This window comes from Berghia stephanieae, chromosome 5, assembly GCF_034508935.2.
Source record: "Berghia stephanieae isolate SIO BIC M18660-M18661 chromosome 5, UCSD_Bste_1.3, whole genome shotgun sequence".
Lineage (NCBI taxonomy): Eukaryota > Metazoa > Mollusca > Gastropoda > Nudibranchia > Aeolidiidae > Berghia > Berghia stephanieae.
Window position 1 is genome coordinate 73,535,111 of NC_088364.1, and position 20,000 is coordinate 73,555,110.

Genomic DNA, 20,000 nt, shown 5'->3' on the forward strand with positions numbered 1-20,000 from the left:
AAATAAATAACATAAAATAAGCTTACATTCAATTTCACATTATTATTTACATCTATATTTACATCTATATTTACATTGTTATTTACATCTATCACGTGATTCTCATCATTTACAACCCTCAATAGTGTAGTTTCTATCGAGTGATTGTAACGATATGTTGATTCAAAGTAGGTACTCACAACTAACGAAACACACCCCATCTTTTTTCATTTATGGTTTTGTAGTGGAAATACAACCCACATTATCAGGTTTCTTGGATCCGGTGACAGGTAAAACCATTCAAGCCTACCTTCAAAATGCGATCGCTTGACCAACCGACAAACTTATAATCAAGCTCATCATCAAGTACTTCAAACAAAGGTTTTATAGAATAATATTCTATTAGGCATCATGGTCCTTAAAAGGTTGGAAAAAGCCGAGTGAAGTTGTAAAATCGTTATTTCCTTTACGTTTACGCATAGAAATACTAATTTTAGAGAATTGAAAAAGACATAAATCAAAAGTTCATCTATTTTTCAAATAAACAGAGATAATTTGTGCATATTTTCTTCCGTAGATCAAAGCGGACGCTCCGGAATTAATTCTTTCATACCGAAAAACACACAGGAGATCCGAAATCTACACCCAAAGAAGACATCCATTTTGCTGTGGGTACTGGTCTCTACCTAATCTGCTTTCGTTCCAACTCATCATCTTTATCATGGATCATCAGCACGTGCAAGTACATTGGCACTAGTTTGTTTTATTACACTTTTTCTCGATATAACAACGATATAACATTTGACAAGTTCAAATTCGGCATCCCAGACCAAATTCAAACATTGTCCAAATAGAATTTGGCACTTTCAGACCAAATTTGAAATTTTCCCGTTAAATCCAAACGTTGGCAAGTTCACATTCAACATTCCAAATCTAATTCGGCACTTTCCAATTCAATTTTAACCAATTGTTTCTAGCGTGTTGCTTTGCTTCTGATCCGTAGGAACTCTGGCAAACTTTTTAAAAATACATAAGAAAAGTTTTTTCAGTGATTCATAGTCAGCAACATTTACAGAATTGTTGAGTTATTTTTTGTGCATCATGAGCGTGCAGGAGTTGCACAAGACTTCTGTTGTTTTCAATTATTTATTGTTTTCTCTTGCAGGAAATGAGGCTTTACACCAGTCATTTAACAGTTTCGACTTTGCATTGGAAGTTCTGCACCCAAACATATAAAGAGTTGGTTTTTCAAGGAAATAACATTTGTTTCTCTTGTGTAACTGTAGCATTAGTGCTGACATTAAAACTTTCTCAATGCTTAGTGAAACGGGCTCTTCAATCAGAGCATTGCACTCCTGATCGAAAGTTCCGGGTTTAATTTCGATTTTTGAGCAAGGTATTTTGTGATTGGGCCATTCAATCCTGAGGGACAGCGTGATTCAGCGGAACAGTCTTTGCTTTGTACCTGAAAGGTACCGAATTCGATCACCCAACATGAGCAAGTCATCTAGCTCAATTTGCGGCAGTGCACTGCGGCTGACGCCTAGGTTATTCTAGTCTTCCTTTGGAATATACTCCAGAGACAAATTTCCTCTGACAAACTGCGCCTGTGACAAACTGGGTCTTTGACGAACTGGGCCTGTCAGAAAATGTGACAAACTGGTACCCTTCCGTTTTGACGGACGATTAGAAGAGATAAAAAATAGGGGTGAAGAACAGTTTGACTTTCAACAACCTCTTGTGTTTCTTTTTTTGTCTGATAAATTGCTTTGAGTATGAAATTTGCTTACTTATACGTAGTTATAAAATGTTGTTTTAATTTCCTTTTGAGCAATATAAAAATGAGTTTATTGTTAGGTGGAAGGATATCTATTCTGCCTATTTCTAGCTTATGAATAGACTGATCCGATTTTTCGATTTAAATGGTGTTTTGCCTAACTCTTTCTATACTTTTTGTCTAAAAAATTATTAAATTGGTTTGGACTGATCTAGGTGATAACGTAAGTTTTGCTTTTATCAAATATATTTTGTCTCAGTGAGGAGCGTTTACTTTTATTATTACAGGCAATCTTCAGCTTGATGTTATGTGTTGTGTATTTTCCAAAAAATAGGTGATTACATCAATGAGAATTTGAGAGCCCATTTCATAATGGAAAGGGGAGACCAGAATCTTTGAGAAGTGGCATAAAGTTGAACAACAGACTCCTTGCGCAGATGTATTATTGCAAACTTGCAAATTCAGTGATCGTGACAAGTACTGACTTATGATTGTAAAATGTTGTTATTATATTAAATCATGAGCTTCTATGCCTCTCTATGCTTTTACTGGCACAGTGGTTTAGTATCATTTAATTGGGTACCACATTTTTGTGGCAAAAATAAAATTAGACATTTTGCGTCAAGCGTCGAGAAAATTATCGAGAAAATTACTATCAACATGTGCATTTACTTGCGAAGTTTAACATCTACCTTCTCAACGTTCCTGCTTCTATCCCACACTGGAGCGCGTTACTTCGCGTCTGAATATCATCGTGCCAAGGCGGACGTCCTGAGTAGCGCTTGGTTAGCGCCCCAAGTTGATCCCGCCAGCATCTTCTGTTGCGTTTCTCTATCTTCCGGGCAACTCCTTCGAGATGCACCCGATAGGTAAGGCTGCGATCCAGCGTCACCCCTAGGTATTTTGGATGCGGCTCATATGGGAGAAGCTAGTCCCAGACGAGGACATTCAGTTTACGGGTGTGCCAGCCACTGCATAGGTGGAATGCAGTGACCACGGTTTTTTGAAGTGCTCATCTTCAGGTACCACTTGTCGAAGTAGGATTTTAGTCTGGTGACACCCTCGCTGAGTATGCTCTCGAGACGGTCCACACTCTAATTTGAGTAAGGAGTGCCCAGTCGTCGCGTATCCCAGCCTCAGGGAGGAAGTGTTCGGCGTGTCGCCAATGTAGATATTAAACAATATTGGCGCTAGAACCCGCTAGAACCCTGAGGGACCCCATTCTCCAATTTCCTTACTATACTCTTAGCGCCTCCCAGCGCGACGTGGAATTGTCTTTCCCCTAAGATTGAAGAGGACAACTTCAAGGTCTTTTTGCACCTTATGATCTTTGCAAGTTTGAGCATTAATTTGAGCACCAGGCCGTATCGCACGCCGCCGATTGGTCTATAAATACAGCACCAGTTTGCTGTTTTCTCTCGAACCCTGCCTCAATATGCTCTGCAAGGGCAATGACCTGTTCCGTGGTTCACCTCCCTTCCCTGAAGCCCACCTGCTCGGGTGGCAGGGCAGGGTCTAGTACCGGTCCCCATCGGTTTAATAAAACTCGCTCCAACAATTTGTATATGGGTCTATAACTGTCGGCCTCTTTCACCGAATCACGGGCTTTGGGACGGCAACTATCTTTGAGTGCTCTCATACTTGTGGGAGCTTTCTTTTTGCAAGGACGTAAGACACCTGCCACCGTTGCTTCCTTCTTTCTGCCAAAGACTGAAATAGTCTATCGGCTGCGTCCTGGGACTGGGTCTGCTGATACTCTTTGTACAGCTTTTCCGACTCTTCCGTCCAGCAGGGGGTGTAAAATTTCCATTTGCCATGTAGAATGGAGCGGTGAGGGCTCTTAACCAGCAACTGTTAAATCTGGTTATATTCTCTGACTTGGGAGGGATGACAGGGCAAACCTGCTCTATATAGGAAGTGAATTCCTCCCAGTTAGCCTTCCTGAAGTTCCATCTGCAGAGTGGGAGAGACTGCATCCTCGGTAGTGTCATCCCCGCTGTGACAAGAACCGGCCTGTGCTAGCTATGCGGGAAGTCACCAAGGACTGTCGCTTCACCTGCAGTGGGACACCGTTTGCTCCCTTCGTGACGAGGGTGAGGTCAGGAGTATAATCCTTCTTATGGCGGGTACCCCTAAAGGTACCCTTGGCTGTAGGATCGTACACTAGGCGCAGATCATTACAGTACATCCATGAGTGGAGTGGTCTACCTGCCTCGTTGCCGTCTCGGTAGCCCCATTCGTGATGGTGGATATTAAAGTCTCCCAGACAGATGGAAGGATAGCTAACCACCGGTGTAGTCCAAGTCGCTCTAGATTGTTTGTAGATGTCACGCAAACACAGTCCGCCTACCTCTACGGAAATTCTATTCACCCCGTTGCTGTCCGTTGCGCTCTCAATGACCCTTACCTTCGACGGCTCTTCAGCGCAAACGCTAACCCCTCCTATGAGCCTCGAAGTTTCCTCACGCAGGGATCTGGAATCGAGCAAATTGCGCGCCTGAATAAAGGTGGGTCTCCTGTAATAGGAGAATGTCAACTCTATGGGCGGCTAGTAGCTTTGATAAAAGTTCATTTTTTGCGATACTTTGGCTCTCGATATTGAGAGATAATATATGCGACAGGTCGCTAACCTTGGTATCGCATTTTCCAGCTAAAGATGTGTTGGGACGTTCGCTTATTTCTCGACCGTGCCGAGGATCCTGGCGACACGAACGCTGTAGTATTTGGCTAGGCGGCCGACCGCTTGGCTATTGAATATCCTGTCTGGCGTGCATTTCATGAACATATTAGTGTGGGCCCGGGGTGGCGGAGGCCATTTGGGCACCGGGTTGAATCTCAATTAGTCACATATCGGGCGTGCCGCTCAAATGGCTCGCTTAGTCTCGATACCCGGTCTCTTGACGGTCAACCTTTGCCCCTGATATGCCTCAAGCTCCCTCAACGCGTCAAGTTCGGAGATCTACGAGGGAGTGAATGTGGGCATTGTCATGGTGACAAGACTTCATGAAGCAAAATCACTGGTAACAAATGAGAATCACTTGGGGGTTGAAGGTGGTTCTTGATTTTACCATTGGTATCGGGAACGTATTATGTCATATTATTCTGCCCTTGTTTTGAGATCAATAATTTTGTAATATGTTAGCATATGCCCTAATATACATTGATAACACAAAAGTAGACAGTATGGTCAAAACTGTAAAACTATCATGGCCCACTGTCCTCCATAGTTCCTTAAACAAATGGTTACGTGATGAACAACCTTCAACTCCAAAGTTTAGTATTTGTTCTTGATAATTATCACAACAATCTACGTTAGTTGAATTACTTTACCTGAAGCACCCATTTTTATTCACATAGTATTCAAAACATCTAATAATTACGATACCCGGACAAGACAAAAATGTATTAGACCGACATGTTTACACAGAACACACACATTCTGTGGCTTGTCTAGCTGTTCTATTGCTATCAAAAAACTTTTACACGCCTATTCAAGATTGAGATTTATGAAAAAAGTATATTTTAAAGACTTTCTGCATTATTTATTTTATTACCAAAACATGTTAAGGTTTCACGTTTATTATAGTTTTGATAGTTTGAGCATGGATGGAATTTCGATTTTTCTTACCGTATCTGTACATTTCACTTGAGCTGTATCAATACAAGTGTGTGTGGTCCAGACCCCTTCAAGAAGTTATGAACCAAAACGTTTACTTTAGATTTAGTTCTAACTAGGTTTATTATTACCAAAACTTTCCCATGCGCCGTGAGCACTGTGAAGCAATGGGAAAATGCCTTTATTTTATAGGTTTGATAGGTTAGTTTTAGAATTGTTAGAATTGATATATTTCTTACCTCTATAGACCATTCCAGTAACACAAATGGGACTGTTGCAAATATATCTAACACTGTTGATTTGAATGAGATAAGATGGTTAAAAAGATAATGTATATTTTGTAAAATGATGGACCACAATTTGTATATTGGCATTTAAAATGTACGACATAACAGTTTTACATCCTATCATTCATATTAATTTATTTAAATTAATTATTAGACATGTCTGTTCCTTGCTGGTTGTAGGAGAATGGGAGTTTGATGACATTGAATTTTGAATATTGTATTTAGCAAGGGGAAGTGACAGTTGTGTGTTATGTGCTGTGTACGACGGCTACCTTATTCCAAGCTAGATGCCACAAAGTTCAATTTCAATTCCACTGGCAGTAACTCTATATAACGACAACTGTGTTATTTATAGATTTATGGGACCAGTGTTAGGTGACGCACTGAAGCGAACAAATGCCCTCGTCAGCTTGTGTCTGCGTGTCGTGTAAAAGTGATGGCTGAGGAAAGAGTGAGAGAGTTGTTGGGCTTTTATCGAAAATCCATCTTTATAATATGCCCTTAATACTAACGTCTTGCCACTTGGTCAAGAGCTCCTGAGGACGTCCGCCATGGCACTATGCTATTCCAGCGCGGAGTATTGTGTGGGGGAGAAGAAGGAACGTTGAGAAGGTAGATGTAGTGTCGGGTAACGCTGGCAACAACGCCTAGAGAATGGGGCCCGATAATGGCAGCAATCCAGCCCCCAATGTCCAGCGCGAGACGATTACAAACAACTGGCTTAATAAGATCAAAGGAAGAGGGAATGGAGATAACCCTCTCCAGCGCATATATCGACCAGGTCTGGCAGAGGCAATGTCTAACGTCCTTGCATAAGACAGCTTCCACAAGTATGGAAACATGCTAAGATAGTTGCCGACAGTTACAGAACCATATCCCGTCTGAGGTGCCTGTACAGAACTTTGGAGCGTGTTCTACTGAACCGATAGGGCTGGTCATAGCCGCTGCCCTGCATCCGAGCAGGCGGGCTTCGGGGAAGGTAGGAGTACCACGGAGCAGGTCATTGCCCTTACAGAGCATGCTGAAGCAGGGTTCGAAAGGAAACAGATAACTTGTGCTGTATGTATAGACCTATCGGCGGCGTACAATACGTTTTGGTGCGAAAGATTAACGCTCAAACTTACAAAAATCATAAGGTGCAAAAAGACCTTGAAGCTGTTCTCCTTAATCTTAGGGGAGAGACAATTCCACGTCGTCCTTGGAAACACGACGCGTAAAGTCTGAAGAATGGGGTCCCTCGGGGATCTGTTCTGGCGCTAATGTTGTTTAATGTCTGCATTAGCGACACGCCGAACACGTCCTACTTGAGGCTGGATTATGCGAAATACTGTACGCTCTTCACTCAAAGTAAAGTGTGAAACTGTCTCTAGAGTGTACTCAGTGAGGACGTCACCAGACTCAAATGCTATTTTGACAATAAGTTGTACCTGAAGATGAACAATTCTAAAACCGTGGTCATTGCATTCCATCTATCCGAAATATCTGAGGGTTACGCTGGACTGCATGCAACCCTCCCTATCGGGTGCATCTGGAAGGAATTGCCCAGAAGATAGACAATGAAAGAGTGCCCTGAGGAAGCTGGCGGGATCAACTTTGGGTGTTAGTCAAGCGCCCCTGAGGACGTCCGCCCTAGCACTATGCTATTCCACCGCGGAGTAATAATAATAATATGATGAAATTTATTTATATTGCGCCCACTCCTCTATACAATAAAGCTCTAGGCGCTCTAGTATTGCGCCCCAGTGTGGGGTAGAAGCAAGAACGTTGAGACGGGAGATGTTAAACTTCGCAAGTCCATGCACATAGTGTCAGGAACGCTCGCAACAAGGCCTAGAGAATAGGGACCGATAAGGGCAGCAACCCACCCCCACCCATTGTCCAGCGGGAGACGATTACAAACAACTGGCTTTATAAGATCAAAAAGAGGGAATGGGGATACCCCTCTCAAGCGCATAATGGACGGTTTCTGGTTTCGAGCGGAAATAAGTTCCGGCAACCTTTATTGGAGCTTTCCTGACTTTGGACCGAGATGCATATATTAGGAGATGGAAATTATTTGGACGAATTCAATCATTCGAGGAGGCGGGGACATCGACTCCTCGAATCTGGGGGAGAGATTGCCGGGTTTTTCCACCAGGAAGAAGAGACAATGGATGGCAACCAATCGGATTCGGTCGAGAACCCGATATCAGTGGGGGCTTGCTGCCTGTCCAACATTTACCAGTTGTGGTCTAGAGCCCGAAACCGCAGAGCACCTAATTGAATGGTGGGTCGTGACGAAGCTTCCGGGAGGCTTCGCGACCGTGCACGATTGCGATGAGTTTGCGTCCTGGATAGATCGTCATAATATAGTAGTGTGAGAACCATTAGACGCTGTTGCCACTTGATGATAGACAGTAAATGAACTTTGACCCCTTTCCGAGCGCTTCACAACAAACTCAGGTTGTTTTTGTTTTTTTTCCCCCCAACAAAGCCCCTATTAACAATCGTAGCATCTCGCATTTCTCTTGATTGCTCGATTATGTCTATGTGTTTATTATGTGCGGGCATGACCATGTGCGTTTGGGTCTAAGGGGAGGGTGAGATTTGGGTATGTGGGTGTGTGGGATGTGTGAGCGTTTGTGAGTTTATGTGTGTGTGTGTGCGTGTGTGTGTGTGTGTCTGCATGTGTGTGAAGAAGAAGAAAGGGGAGCATAAGGGCAAGATGAGTGTGTATTACTGATAATATGGATCAAAATTCGTGAATTCGAACGGTTTTCCCTGACCTTCATTCTCTGATAACCACATATCTCTTTGCTTTGTTTGTGTTTATTTCAATTCAATTTTAGTCGGGGTTTTTCAGTGGTGGACTGGATGCAGTACAAGTAGTTCTTTATCCTTGTTTAATTTTGGTTTTAAATTACTTTATTTATGGAATGTTATTATTATTATTAATAATAATAATAATGATAATAATAATAATAATAATAATAATAATAATAATAATAATAATAATAATAATAATAATAATAATAATAATAATAATAATAATAATAATAATAATAATAATATATAATAATAATAATAATAATAATAATAATAATAATAATAATAATAATAATAATAATAATAATAATAATAATAATAAAATGATGACTGTTGATAGTTTTCAATGTTTTTAATACGATGAGGCTAAGACAGTGTACATGCCCCCTCCCCCTCCCTTCATAAATCCTGTATATAACAACCACCAGTTTATAACGACCATTTTGGCCGTTGATCTTGGGTGAACGTTATAGACAGGTTTGACTGTAGTTTATTTTTTTTTCTTTTTCTTTGAGAAAAATGATCTATTTCCTCACCGAAGCTCGTCTCTCTCTCTCTCTCTCTCTCTCTCTCTCTCTCTCTCTCTCTCTCTCTCTCTCTCTCTCTTGTGTACTATTATATTTTGTTTTGTTTTGAATATATTGTACTTTGTAACATCTAAAGAGAGAAAAACTCCAAGCTGATCATCTTCCCATCTACAATAGTTGGTATGCATGTAAATTGTTTAAAACAAAATAAAGATTTTATTTTCTTAAAGGTGTTTTAAAATATCGATAATTTACAAGTAATTAAATGTTTGATATAGTTGACCTTGAAATCGAGTGACCCCTGGAGGACCTTCAAGTGGTCGAATCGAAATTCCAATCAGAAGTATTTTTGTTTTTTTTATCAATGTGACCAATTAACTGTGAAGAAAAATAAATTTCATCGCAAAACGTGAAACAACTCGAGTTTTTACACTATGAAGTGACTCTACTATTAAGGTCGAAAACTCAACCAAATATTCCTTGATTTTCTTTTAACTTTATAAGCTTTTTACTGACATCCAAACCTGTAAACGTTATTATTTGAGTTGTATAAGATAAATATTGAAATTATTGTCATTGAAATTCCAATCGACAATTTTTTAAAAAACAGATATCAATACTACCATGAAGAAAATTAAACTTTTATACGAATGTGACAAAAACTCGAGTTTTTTTTTAATTTTACATTAGGCGGTGACTCTATTATGTTGTTGTATTCCAAAATCGATATATTGGGTGCGAGAAAGAAAACCCGGAAAAGTTTAGAACAGCAGCAACCAGACTTTAGATTATACGAGTCAGAAATTTTACCCCAATCAAACCGAATTATTCAAATTTATGTATGAAATTTTCAAAATATAATATATTGAAAAAAAATATTCCACGCTAGTTTTAATATAACCACCAACAAAAAGCCATATGGAAAATTTTGGACGTAATTCTCATATTTTGTTGTGATCTTTTGATCCCTTTTTTTCTGCATGACGGATCCAGAGTCAATCCCATGCATTTTGTATTGAATCTTAAACTCTTTGTGTAAACTTTGCAACACCCTAATGACCATCAATGCCCACATGCTGTAGTCCATGAAACTAAGTCAGGGTAAATTAGAGGCTATTAATCTTTGATAATAAATCGAAAATCATTTCTGCTCGAAATCATGTAGCAATGTTAGAAGCAATGTCATGATCGGTCATTTGTTATTCAACCAGAAGCCGCAATTTCTTACAATGCATTGGTAAAAAAAAAACTCCGCAAATTTGAAAACTTTCGAAATCATGATTTTTATACGAGTTTGGTATAACCCGCATTTTTTTTATTTAACTTGGCAAGAAATAACTTAGTATTTGTACTTGTTGCTTCTAAGTGTTCGAATAGACAACGACTTATGGAGGAAAGGGTTTTTATCACAATTGATGGACAACGGAATTGATGGAAAACTCTATTTCTGGATTAAACAATTTTTAAGTTACAGGATATTCCAAACAAAAAAATAATAATGGACTGTCGAACAGAGAAGCATGAGAGGAAGGTCTCCCACAAGGATCCTGCTTCAGGTGTACTCTCTTTCTAATTTTCATAAATGATCTATCAGAAGTATTACAGACAGAAAAGGGCCTATATATGCTGATGATTTCGTTATGTGGTACACTACGAAACACCTTCCAATAGCTTCCATTAGACTAATTGAAGATTTAGAAAGCTTAAACACTTTCTATGATAAATGGAAGATAAAAGTAAATTGCAATAATGTAGTATACTCTGTATTTACTTAAAGCCATCCAATTTCCAAGAGAGAAATAACACTCTCCACCCATGGCCATCGACTACAGAAAGAAGAAAACCACACATATATAGGCATACAGATACACAGACAACTTTGAACAAACACACACATAATGTAAAAACCAAAGCCACAAAGAGACTCCTGTTACTGAAACGGCTAGCCAGGACGAATTGGGGACGGACAAAAAGACGGTTCGACAAACTTATTTAGGCTATGTGCTTTCCGTCATGAAATACAATTTAACCCTTCAAAATATAGGTAGTAAAAGCAAAAATAAATCCTTGGACTGAATACAAAATCAATCACTTCGCTTCATCTCCGGTGCCCGGAGATCGACACCCACAGCAGAAAAACACACGGATGTAGAACCACTTGGATTGCGCAAAAAATCAGCAGGCTAGAAATAGTGGAAAGAAAAAACGAAAAGGCGAGAAAAGGTGAAAAACATCCAAACAGGATTCTGACAGATAAATGGAGACCAAGAACAAGATTAAAACAAACATGTGTGCTGTATATTGCTAACAACTTGAACGAAAGACACAGACTTTCAGAAAACAGAGAAAGAATAAATTTGTATTAGTAAAAAATCTCCATATATCAAAATAAAACTTCCATAAATAAAGAATAACCTCATATAAGAAACAACAACAAGAAATAAAAACAAATCAAAAATACAAACATTAGCAATGAAGACAATACAAGAATACCCAGACAACTGGATACATGTTTACACAGATGGATCTGTCCACAAAGGAACTAAAGATGCTGGGCATGGGTTTGTAGTAGAGTACCCAGAACAAACGTGTGATAAAATCTAAAATTCATTCGGACCTCCTGCTCAAACTACGAGGCAGAGGCAGTTGCAATAGAAGCCTTATTGCGACACCTCTCCTCTGTTTTTCAGCTAAACTCTTCAAAACTTCAAAACACTGTCATCTTCATAGACTCCAAATCAGTTCTCCGAACTCTGGATTAAAATAAACTCTCCCCAACCTTCAATAGTTTAAGATCTCAACTAGATGGATTCCTTACAACACACTTGGAGTGGACTTATCTCTCCAATGGATACAGGGACATTCAAATATACCAGGAAATGACCATGCAGACAAAATAGCCAGAATCGGATCAACAAGTTTTGCAACCATCAATTCCAGTATCCTTAGACACAGCAAAACAAATAAGAGAGAAGAATGTATGAAGAGTTGGGCAATGAGCACCACGGGTAGAGGTATGTTTACCCATATGACCACACCTGCAAAGACCGGTAGCCTACATAAGTTCAGAAGACACCAGCAAAGCATCATCTCTCAACTAAGAACACAACACATACTGCTCAACAGCCATTTAAGCAAAATTACAAAAGACACGTGTCCTTCCTGCCCCTTAGATCAACACCCCAATGAAACAGTAACACACCACTTGCTTGAATGTCAACCTCTTGAAGACCTGAGATGCACATTCCTCCCACCAAATCCGAGCATCAGTAACACAGTGTAATCACCTGGAACAACTACAAAAGACGTCAAACTTCTACGTCATGGCTCAAGATCGGAGGGCTAGAGCTCAGCTAGTCGTTGATTCCAATAAATAAGTAAATAAATGTTCGAATATGTTTTGGTTTCTACTTCGTAACAGCGTCGTAATTTTTCCAGATTTTTTTTCTCGCACCCTATTTTATTTTTTGGTGTAGTAGTAGTAGTAGTAGCAGCAGCAGTAGTAGTAGTAGTAGTAGTAGTAGTAGTAGTAGTAGTAGTAGTAGTAGTAGTAGTAGTAGTAGTAGCAGTAGTAGTAGTAGTAGCAGTAGTAGTAGTAGTAGTAGTAGTAGTAGTAGTAGTAGTAGTAGTAGTAGTAGTAGTAGTAGTAGTAGTAGTAGTAGTAGTAAATGTTGCTGTTGTTGTTCTAAATTGAGCTTTATATAGCGCAATAGCCACTAAATGTACTGAAAGCGCTTTACAAGGGGTACCTGGGCAACAGCAACATTTAACATATAGGACGGGACATGACGCCTGTTAGGCGGTATTAAAAAATATTTCGGACAAACACAACGCTGTTAACGGCCAGGTACTCATTTTACACCGGACTACGGTGAGAGAATGTGCTTTTCCAAGGACTCAACTATGCGCCGAACGCGAGGCTCGAACCCAGGACCTTCCGAAAGCCAGTGTCATACCGCTAGACCACATAGCCGTTGTTGTTGATGTCGATATTATTGTTGTTGTTGCTGTTGTTGTGGTAGCGTATGGAGAAGCATATGCGTTGCAGGTGTTTGTTATTTTCAATGAATAAGAAATACCTGATCGGTTGACGAGTTCGAAGTGTTTCACCCTTTTGTTTTGTTGGAAGTTTATCGCGAAGCGTATAAGGGCTTACTACTTTGATCATAAATCTGAAATCTTTATGGGGTGACCAGGGAAGCTCTGCAGCAAATGGAGTGGCATAAATACCTATCGTTTCCCTGTAATCTTTCATTGTAACGAGCACAGCAGTCTGAAAATGGACAAGAGGTAATATTATTTTGGTAAGCTTTTATTCCAAGTTTTGTCCATTAATAAGCAATATGCTTTCCTATGCTTTTCTTCCTACCCCGATAGCTCATTTGGTAGAGCACGCGCAATACGCAAAGAGATAAATCCCGAGTGAAGTCGAGCTTTTGCTTCTGACTCCTCCTGTCTATCCATCCGTGATTGGGTTGCTGGGTCTACTAAATCTGGTTCAAAGTACTTTGCGACAGACCAACGTCTCCAAAGTACTGCAAGCAGATAATATTGTTCTTTCACCACTACAGAAAACTCATGCATCACGGGCCTAATGGTTCTGATGGACTTTCCTTCATGTGATAAGGCGGGCGACACCCAGCGTATTCTCAGTTGACATGTGGAGCAAAGATCGTAACTGTGGCTGTGATGGAGTAAAGAAAACAGCTTTAAACAGCGCTTTTTTATTAATAAGAAAAAGTCTGCTTAAAGTGTCAAATAAAATGTGAGATAATACATTTACATGATTCTCTCAACATGGCCAACGTTTCCAGAGTAGCAACACTGACAGGTTTCTCAGATGATATCATGTTGGATAATTTTAATTGCATAATTTAGCCGCTGCACTAATTATTCCATTATGTTTGTATTGTTCTTATTAGAATATCATCGTCATTTCCGTTATTACTGTTTTTATTCTTACCAATAATTATAATGATTATCATCATTATTATTATCATCATCTTTATCACCATTATTATTTGCAATATATCCAAGTTACTTATAATCTGTCTTGAGACAATTGTGTGTTCTGAGACTGTTGTGACCACTCCATTGTGAAGGGTTCGAGGGTTTTCCTTGACCGGTTAATACAAATTATGGTGACGAGGATAAACAATTTCGTTTACGAGTATGAATAATACCATTTTTCAAAAGATTATAGCCAGGTAAATAAATTCCAATAATTTAACATTGCTAATTCAACGCTGTTTGGCAAATTAGATCCATAAACAACAGATAGACCATTCACTGAATATTATTTAGAACAACTTAAATTTTACTTTAAAGCCAACGTTGTGACTTCGGCTGAGAAGAAAAGAGCAATTATCTTTACACTGTCCGGGACAGTTTTTAACATTGTAAAAGATCTATGTTTTCCAAAAGCCCCGAGGGAGAATATGTATGATGAACTTTTCGATCGCCTATGAAATCATAGCAATTCAAATATCTGCAAAATTCGTAAGAAAGAAATTCGAAGAACAGACTAGATTACGAGATAAAATTGCTCTAAAAATATCTCATTTTTCCCACTTTGAACAAGCATTAGAAGTACGTTTGCGGGATCGCTCTGTAATGGGAGTGCATGATGAATGAGTACAGCAAAGATTATTTAACTATGGAAAAAGCACTCAGGTTAGTACAAACAGCTATTGAATCTAAAAAAGGAGTCAGCACATTAGATGCCACAGTAGTAGCTATGGCCTTTGTTTATCCACCAAACAATACTGCGGGTCATGAATGTACTAATAAATTGATGGGTACACATGCATTGTCTTCTTCCAATGGTTTTAGAGGTAACCATCACCGAGCCCATTGTTAATTTCGGGATGCAACATGTCATAACTGCGGGAGGCAAGGACATATTAAAACAGTCTGCAGATCAAAATCTACTTATGTCACCAATCCTAACGTCGACATAGAGTTCCATTCTAAACCAACATTGCAGAAAAAGAAAACATTCAAACATCACAACTTTGATGTTCAGTCTAAATTTGACACAGATCAATCTTGTGACTATGACCTCTTCACTGTTTCACAACCTCCAGATCATAGTAAACCTACATATGTAACTATTCAAGTTTGTGGAAAACCCTTCAAATTCCAAACTGATACAGGGGCAAGTCTCACAGTGATATAAAAGAACTTATGAGAATATGATTGGCGGTGTTCATGACTTAAAACAGTCTAACAAAATATTTAAGTCATATTCGGGAGAGAATATCAAGGTCCTGGAAGAGAGAGTATGAAGATCAGAATTTTACTACATTACCTTTAGTTGTTGTGGATATAAATGGACCACCTCTACATCAAACTCAACTGGACAGAGCTATTTTCTATTTCAAAAACATTACATCAGATTCTCCACAAACATGAAAAAGTATTTTCAGAGGAACTATGTTGTTTAAAAGGTTACAAAGCTCCAATAAACATTCAGCTGAACTAAAATTCTGCAAGACCAGATCTATGCCATGTTTGCTGAAGGAAGGAATTGAAAGAGAATCTAGAAGACTTGAAAAGCTTGGTGTCCTTGAGAAAGTGACTTTTTCGGAATGAGATAAACATGTCACTGGTACTAGTACCCAAATCATCTGGACAAGTGAAATTATGTGGCGACTACAAAAGCACTATAAATCCAATAGCAAAAGCAGATATTCATCGCTTACCTCCAAAAGAGGAACTTTTGATGAAGTTGAGAGGAGGAACTACATTCTCAGAAATTGATCTCTCAAACGCATACAATCAAATCGAGCTTGATGAATACTCAAAGAACCTCACTACCATAAATACTCATCTGTCTTAAGCCAGACACTGTAACATTTTGTTAAACAAATGTATTCTATTTTAGCCTGTGTTCAAAGCCAGACAATGCATTGCCACATATTATGCAGAACTCAACCTGTGACAAGCCAGACACAGAGTAAAAAAGTTGCCAAATTATGATTTCAGTAAAAAATACTATAATTGGTCATTTATGTTTTTCATTATCAGACTTACTGTTTCCTTATTTACCCATTTAAGTGGTCAAGCATAACTAAAAAAAAACTGGGGTGAATTTCCGAAAAGTTTGGTTTGCTTGATATATTCTCACAAATACGTTACAGCACTAAGTCGTGTATTCAAAGGTTATCCCATCCCGGTAACACTATATAATTTTCGTTATTTTTGGGGGTGCTATATTACAACATTATATAATAATATGGTCCGAATGTGGGCCTTTAACACTCATCTAAATCTGAATGAATAGCTTGACATATTTTTCAAGTGACTATGGCAAATAAAGTGACTAGTTTTAAAGTGAGCAAATTTAAGGTTGAGTCCTTGCAGGGTGAATTTTGTTTTTTTTAATCAACATTGAAACATCCCATATTTTAGTATCTCTAGGTTGTACTTGGACGAGACAAGAAAACACTTTTCATCTCTTTTCACATTTGTTATCCTCTCCAATGGGAGATTGGTCAAAAATGTAAGATAATGCAGAACGAGCATTGTTAATTGCACTATAGCAAAGCCATTTTCAAAAAGTGTAAAAACAATTCTAGTTAGTTGTTAATTTTACCATCAGACCGCACAGCAGTATACAAACTACACCCAAAACTTCAATTGATGGCATGCGACTTAACACGTACAATTTAGACAAGGTTTGTACCGACAAGTTATCAGGAACTTGATGAACGGTTACATACTCTTGTCTTTTGAGATTGTTCCTGATTTTTTAAAAAATCATGCCATCAATTGAAGCTAGTGCAGGGTGTAGCGCTGATGAACCTCTGCATCTATCACCACCTCTGTGTTATTCTCTATTATTTGCAGATTCTTATTCGTGATTTTAAATTATTGGACTATAATTTTTATAAAGTTGTGATTTTTAGTGTTCATTGCACCCTGTGGTGATAACATTTTATGTATTTAGTCGATTTTTTAAATTACATAAATGGATTTTAATCTTCAAGAGGCCGAATTTTAACCCTGATTTCTACATGCCGCCATACCTCATTGAACATGCTATTGTTATTGTTTTTATTTTAAAATGTTGTCACCAGCACTTCAAATGCCAGCAGCGATTCAATACGACCATACCTTCCTGCTGCCCCTTAACATACTACAACTTACCAGCTGACCTCAACTATTATTTTTCGATTGTGTTACTATCAACTATTGTCATTACATGTGTTGAAAACTCAAAACATAACGAGTGAAGCGAAAAAGGAAAGGAAATAGAACTGGAAGACAGACAAACCGGGAAAAAGTGGTGGACGAAAGAAAATGAAAGGGATAAAAGTGTCATGAATGTATTTAATCGTTTCTACGCACGCCATTCCAACACAAGGCCATTGAACGAAGACTGTCCTTGCTACCTATACAACTAAACAACTCATCGTCAAACAACAATTATCATAATAATAGACGTCTTAAGGTTGGTTTGCTCAACGCAAGGTCCGTTACGAAAAAGGGCGCCTTAATTGAAAATACTGTCAATGAGAAGGATTTGGACATTTTTATTATCACGGAATCTTGGCTTAAAACAAAAACAGTAAAATGATTCCACGTGTATATAGTTTTATAGCACAGCATTGAAAAACCGGTCGAGGAGGAAGGATTTTTGTTATTCATAAAGAATCCGTTAAACTAAAGAAAAACAATACTTTCGAATCTCTAGATATGACCTTAACCTCGGAAATGAATGATAAGTACCATATTGTTGTAATTTATAGACCTCCTCCATCCAAAAAGAACAAAAACACATAACCAATTCTATGCTGAAATCGACACGCTCGTGTTAGAAACTAGCACAACCAGTGGATAAATTCTTATACTGGGCGATTCCAATGTTCACATGGACGATCTAACGGATGCAAAATGTTCAAAATTAAAGGACATTTTAGATAGTCACAACTTAAGACGACATTGAAAGACGAAGCGCATAAGGCTGGGCACATCTTAGGCAGTAATTTCCAGGAAAGATAACAAATAAATAACAATGTGAAATTGAATGTAAGCTCCAATTCAGTTACGAAAACAGATAGAATGGACGTTTCGGTTTTTCCCTTTATCAACAAACAGGATAAATGAAACACTACAGATGAAAGAGATGTTGTGGTAGTGGCGTTGTTAAGATAAATGATTCATGTTTTTGTAATTGAATTGAAGCTTACATTCAATTTCACACTGTTATTTATTTCTTCAAGCTTCGAGCAGGAACATTTACAATACCCAAAAAGATAACAGAATAAATGAAAACGTTAACGTTTTTGATCGCACAATTACAGATTATAACCTGATTGCTCTAAATCTAAAAATTGAATGCAAAACAACCGTCAGGAAAACGATCACATACCGTAAAACAAAATACCTAAACAAATAAATATTTCAAGAACCCATCAAGTCTTTGGATTTACTCACCTCTGTTAATAGTGTTGATGATGTTCATTAAATGGTAAATATTTATAGTAATTCATTGAAAACTGTGTTTTTTTATCTGTGCCCATTGGTCACGGAAGAAATTACTATTCGACCAAACACATGGTGGTATTGCGATGAGATACAAATACTAAAACATCAACTCGGGTCTGCCGAACGATCTTGGCGTCGATCCAAATTAGAAATGCATTATCAAATCTATTTAAGACTAAAACACCAAGGAAAAAATTGATTCTACCTTGTAAAAAACATATATTCAAAATAAGATAACAAGCCCAAACAAAACCCGCGTGAACTGTTCGCCACCCTGGGCAAACTGATTAAGGATCACCCTTCAAATAATTTCGAGGACCCTATTGCTACCGCAAATAGTTTCCCTCTACACTTTAGAGATAACATATCAGAGATTTGGAATGAGTTGGACAAGAGGAAACAAGTAAAGCAAAAGTGAAACAAACAAATGCTCTTCCAGCCGGAGTAACATTCGACGAATTTGAGCCCGCCACTGAAACGGAAGTACTGTTCGAGCTAAGACGATGCTCTAAAACAACTAGTCCGATAGATCCAATTCCTTCATGGTTTGTTCTTTCAAGTGCTAGTATTTTGGTTCCTGTTCTCACCCATATTGTAAATGCTAGTTTATTTATTGGTGATGTACCTAATAATCTATAACATGCTATAGTCACTCCCATATTAAAGAAACTCAGCCTTGACAAAGAAGAGCCAAATAATTATCGACCAGTCTTGAATCTCACCCTCATGTCTAAACTAATTGAGAAAATTCTTGCTTTTAGGCATAACACGTTTTTGAATGAACACCAAATTCAGTCTGCTTATCGCCCCTTTCACAGCATTGAAATTGCTCTTATCAGAATTTACAATATCATAAATCATTGATGTCGGAAAAATGATGATGTTGTTATTACACAACTCGACCTTTGTGCTGCTTTTGATACAATTTTAATTGACAGACTTAAGACAATATACGGATTCGGGGGTACTGTTCTTGACCTGTTTTCCTCTTACCTCTCTGACAGAAGTCAATCAGTATCTGTAAATTGACATGACTTTTCTTCGCCTTGTCTCATATCTTTTGGTGTACCACAGGGCTCAGTTCTGGGACCCTATTTATTCACGCTCTATATCAGACCATTATGTGACATCATCTCCAAATGTTTTATTGAGTACCAATTTTATGCATACGACACCCAACTTCTGTTTCGCGTTAATACCGACAATTATCTCAATGTTATAACGGATATAGAACATTTTACCTCTGAAAATAGTGACTGAATGTGTTACAATAAACTCAGAGGTAGTGCAAATCACAAGACGTGGCCACCTGGACCTTTCCACGCTTAACCTGATTGTATAATTCCCATCACTAAGGAGCCTGTGAGAAACCTAGGAGTTTTATTTGATACAAAATTAAACATGTCTGCCCACGTCACTAATGTAACTAACTCCTGCAATCTTTATCTTAGATCTATTGGTGATATTAGAAGGCTTCTTGATATTAATACTACTAAACTTCTTGTTGTCTCTATGAT

The 20,000-nt window shown here is 38.4% G+C and overlaps 3 protein-coding genes across 3 annotated transcripts in view; all 3 read right to left on the reverse strand.

Moving 5' to 3' along the window:
- LOC144973580 (uncharacterized) overlaps positions 1 to 5,658 on the reverse strand; it is a 149,821-nt gene extending 144,163 nt beyond the window's left edge. Inside the window, exon 1 of the mRNA XM_078916205.1 lies at positions 5,612 to 5,658. Within this exon, the coding sequence (XP_078772331.1) occupies positions 5,612 to 5,624 (13 nt within the window). The 5' untranslated portion in view covers positions 5,625 to 5,658. The remainder of the gene's footprint in view (positions 1 to 5,611) is intronic.
- The window catches only part of LOC144973588 (zinc metalloproteinase nas-6-like), a 699,617-nt gene that overhangs the window by 225,067 nt on the left and 454,550 nt on the right, over positions 1 to 20,000 (reverse strand). The window lies entirely within an intron of this gene.
- LOC144973817 (uncharacterized) overlaps positions 6,916 to 20,000 on the reverse strand; it is a 39,068-nt gene continuing 25,983 nt past the window's right edge. Inside the window, exons 9-11 of the mRNA XM_078916709.1 lie at positions 13,071 to 13,264; positions 9,896 to 10,082; positions 6,916 to 7,086 (exon numbers count right to left, since the gene is read on the reverse strand). Coding sequence (XP_078772835.1) covers positions 6,916 to 7,086; positions 9,896 to 10,082; positions 13,071 to 13,264 — 552 coding nt within the window. The remainder of the gene's footprint in view (positions 7,087 to 9,895; positions 10,083 to 13,070; positions 13,265 to 20,000) is intronic.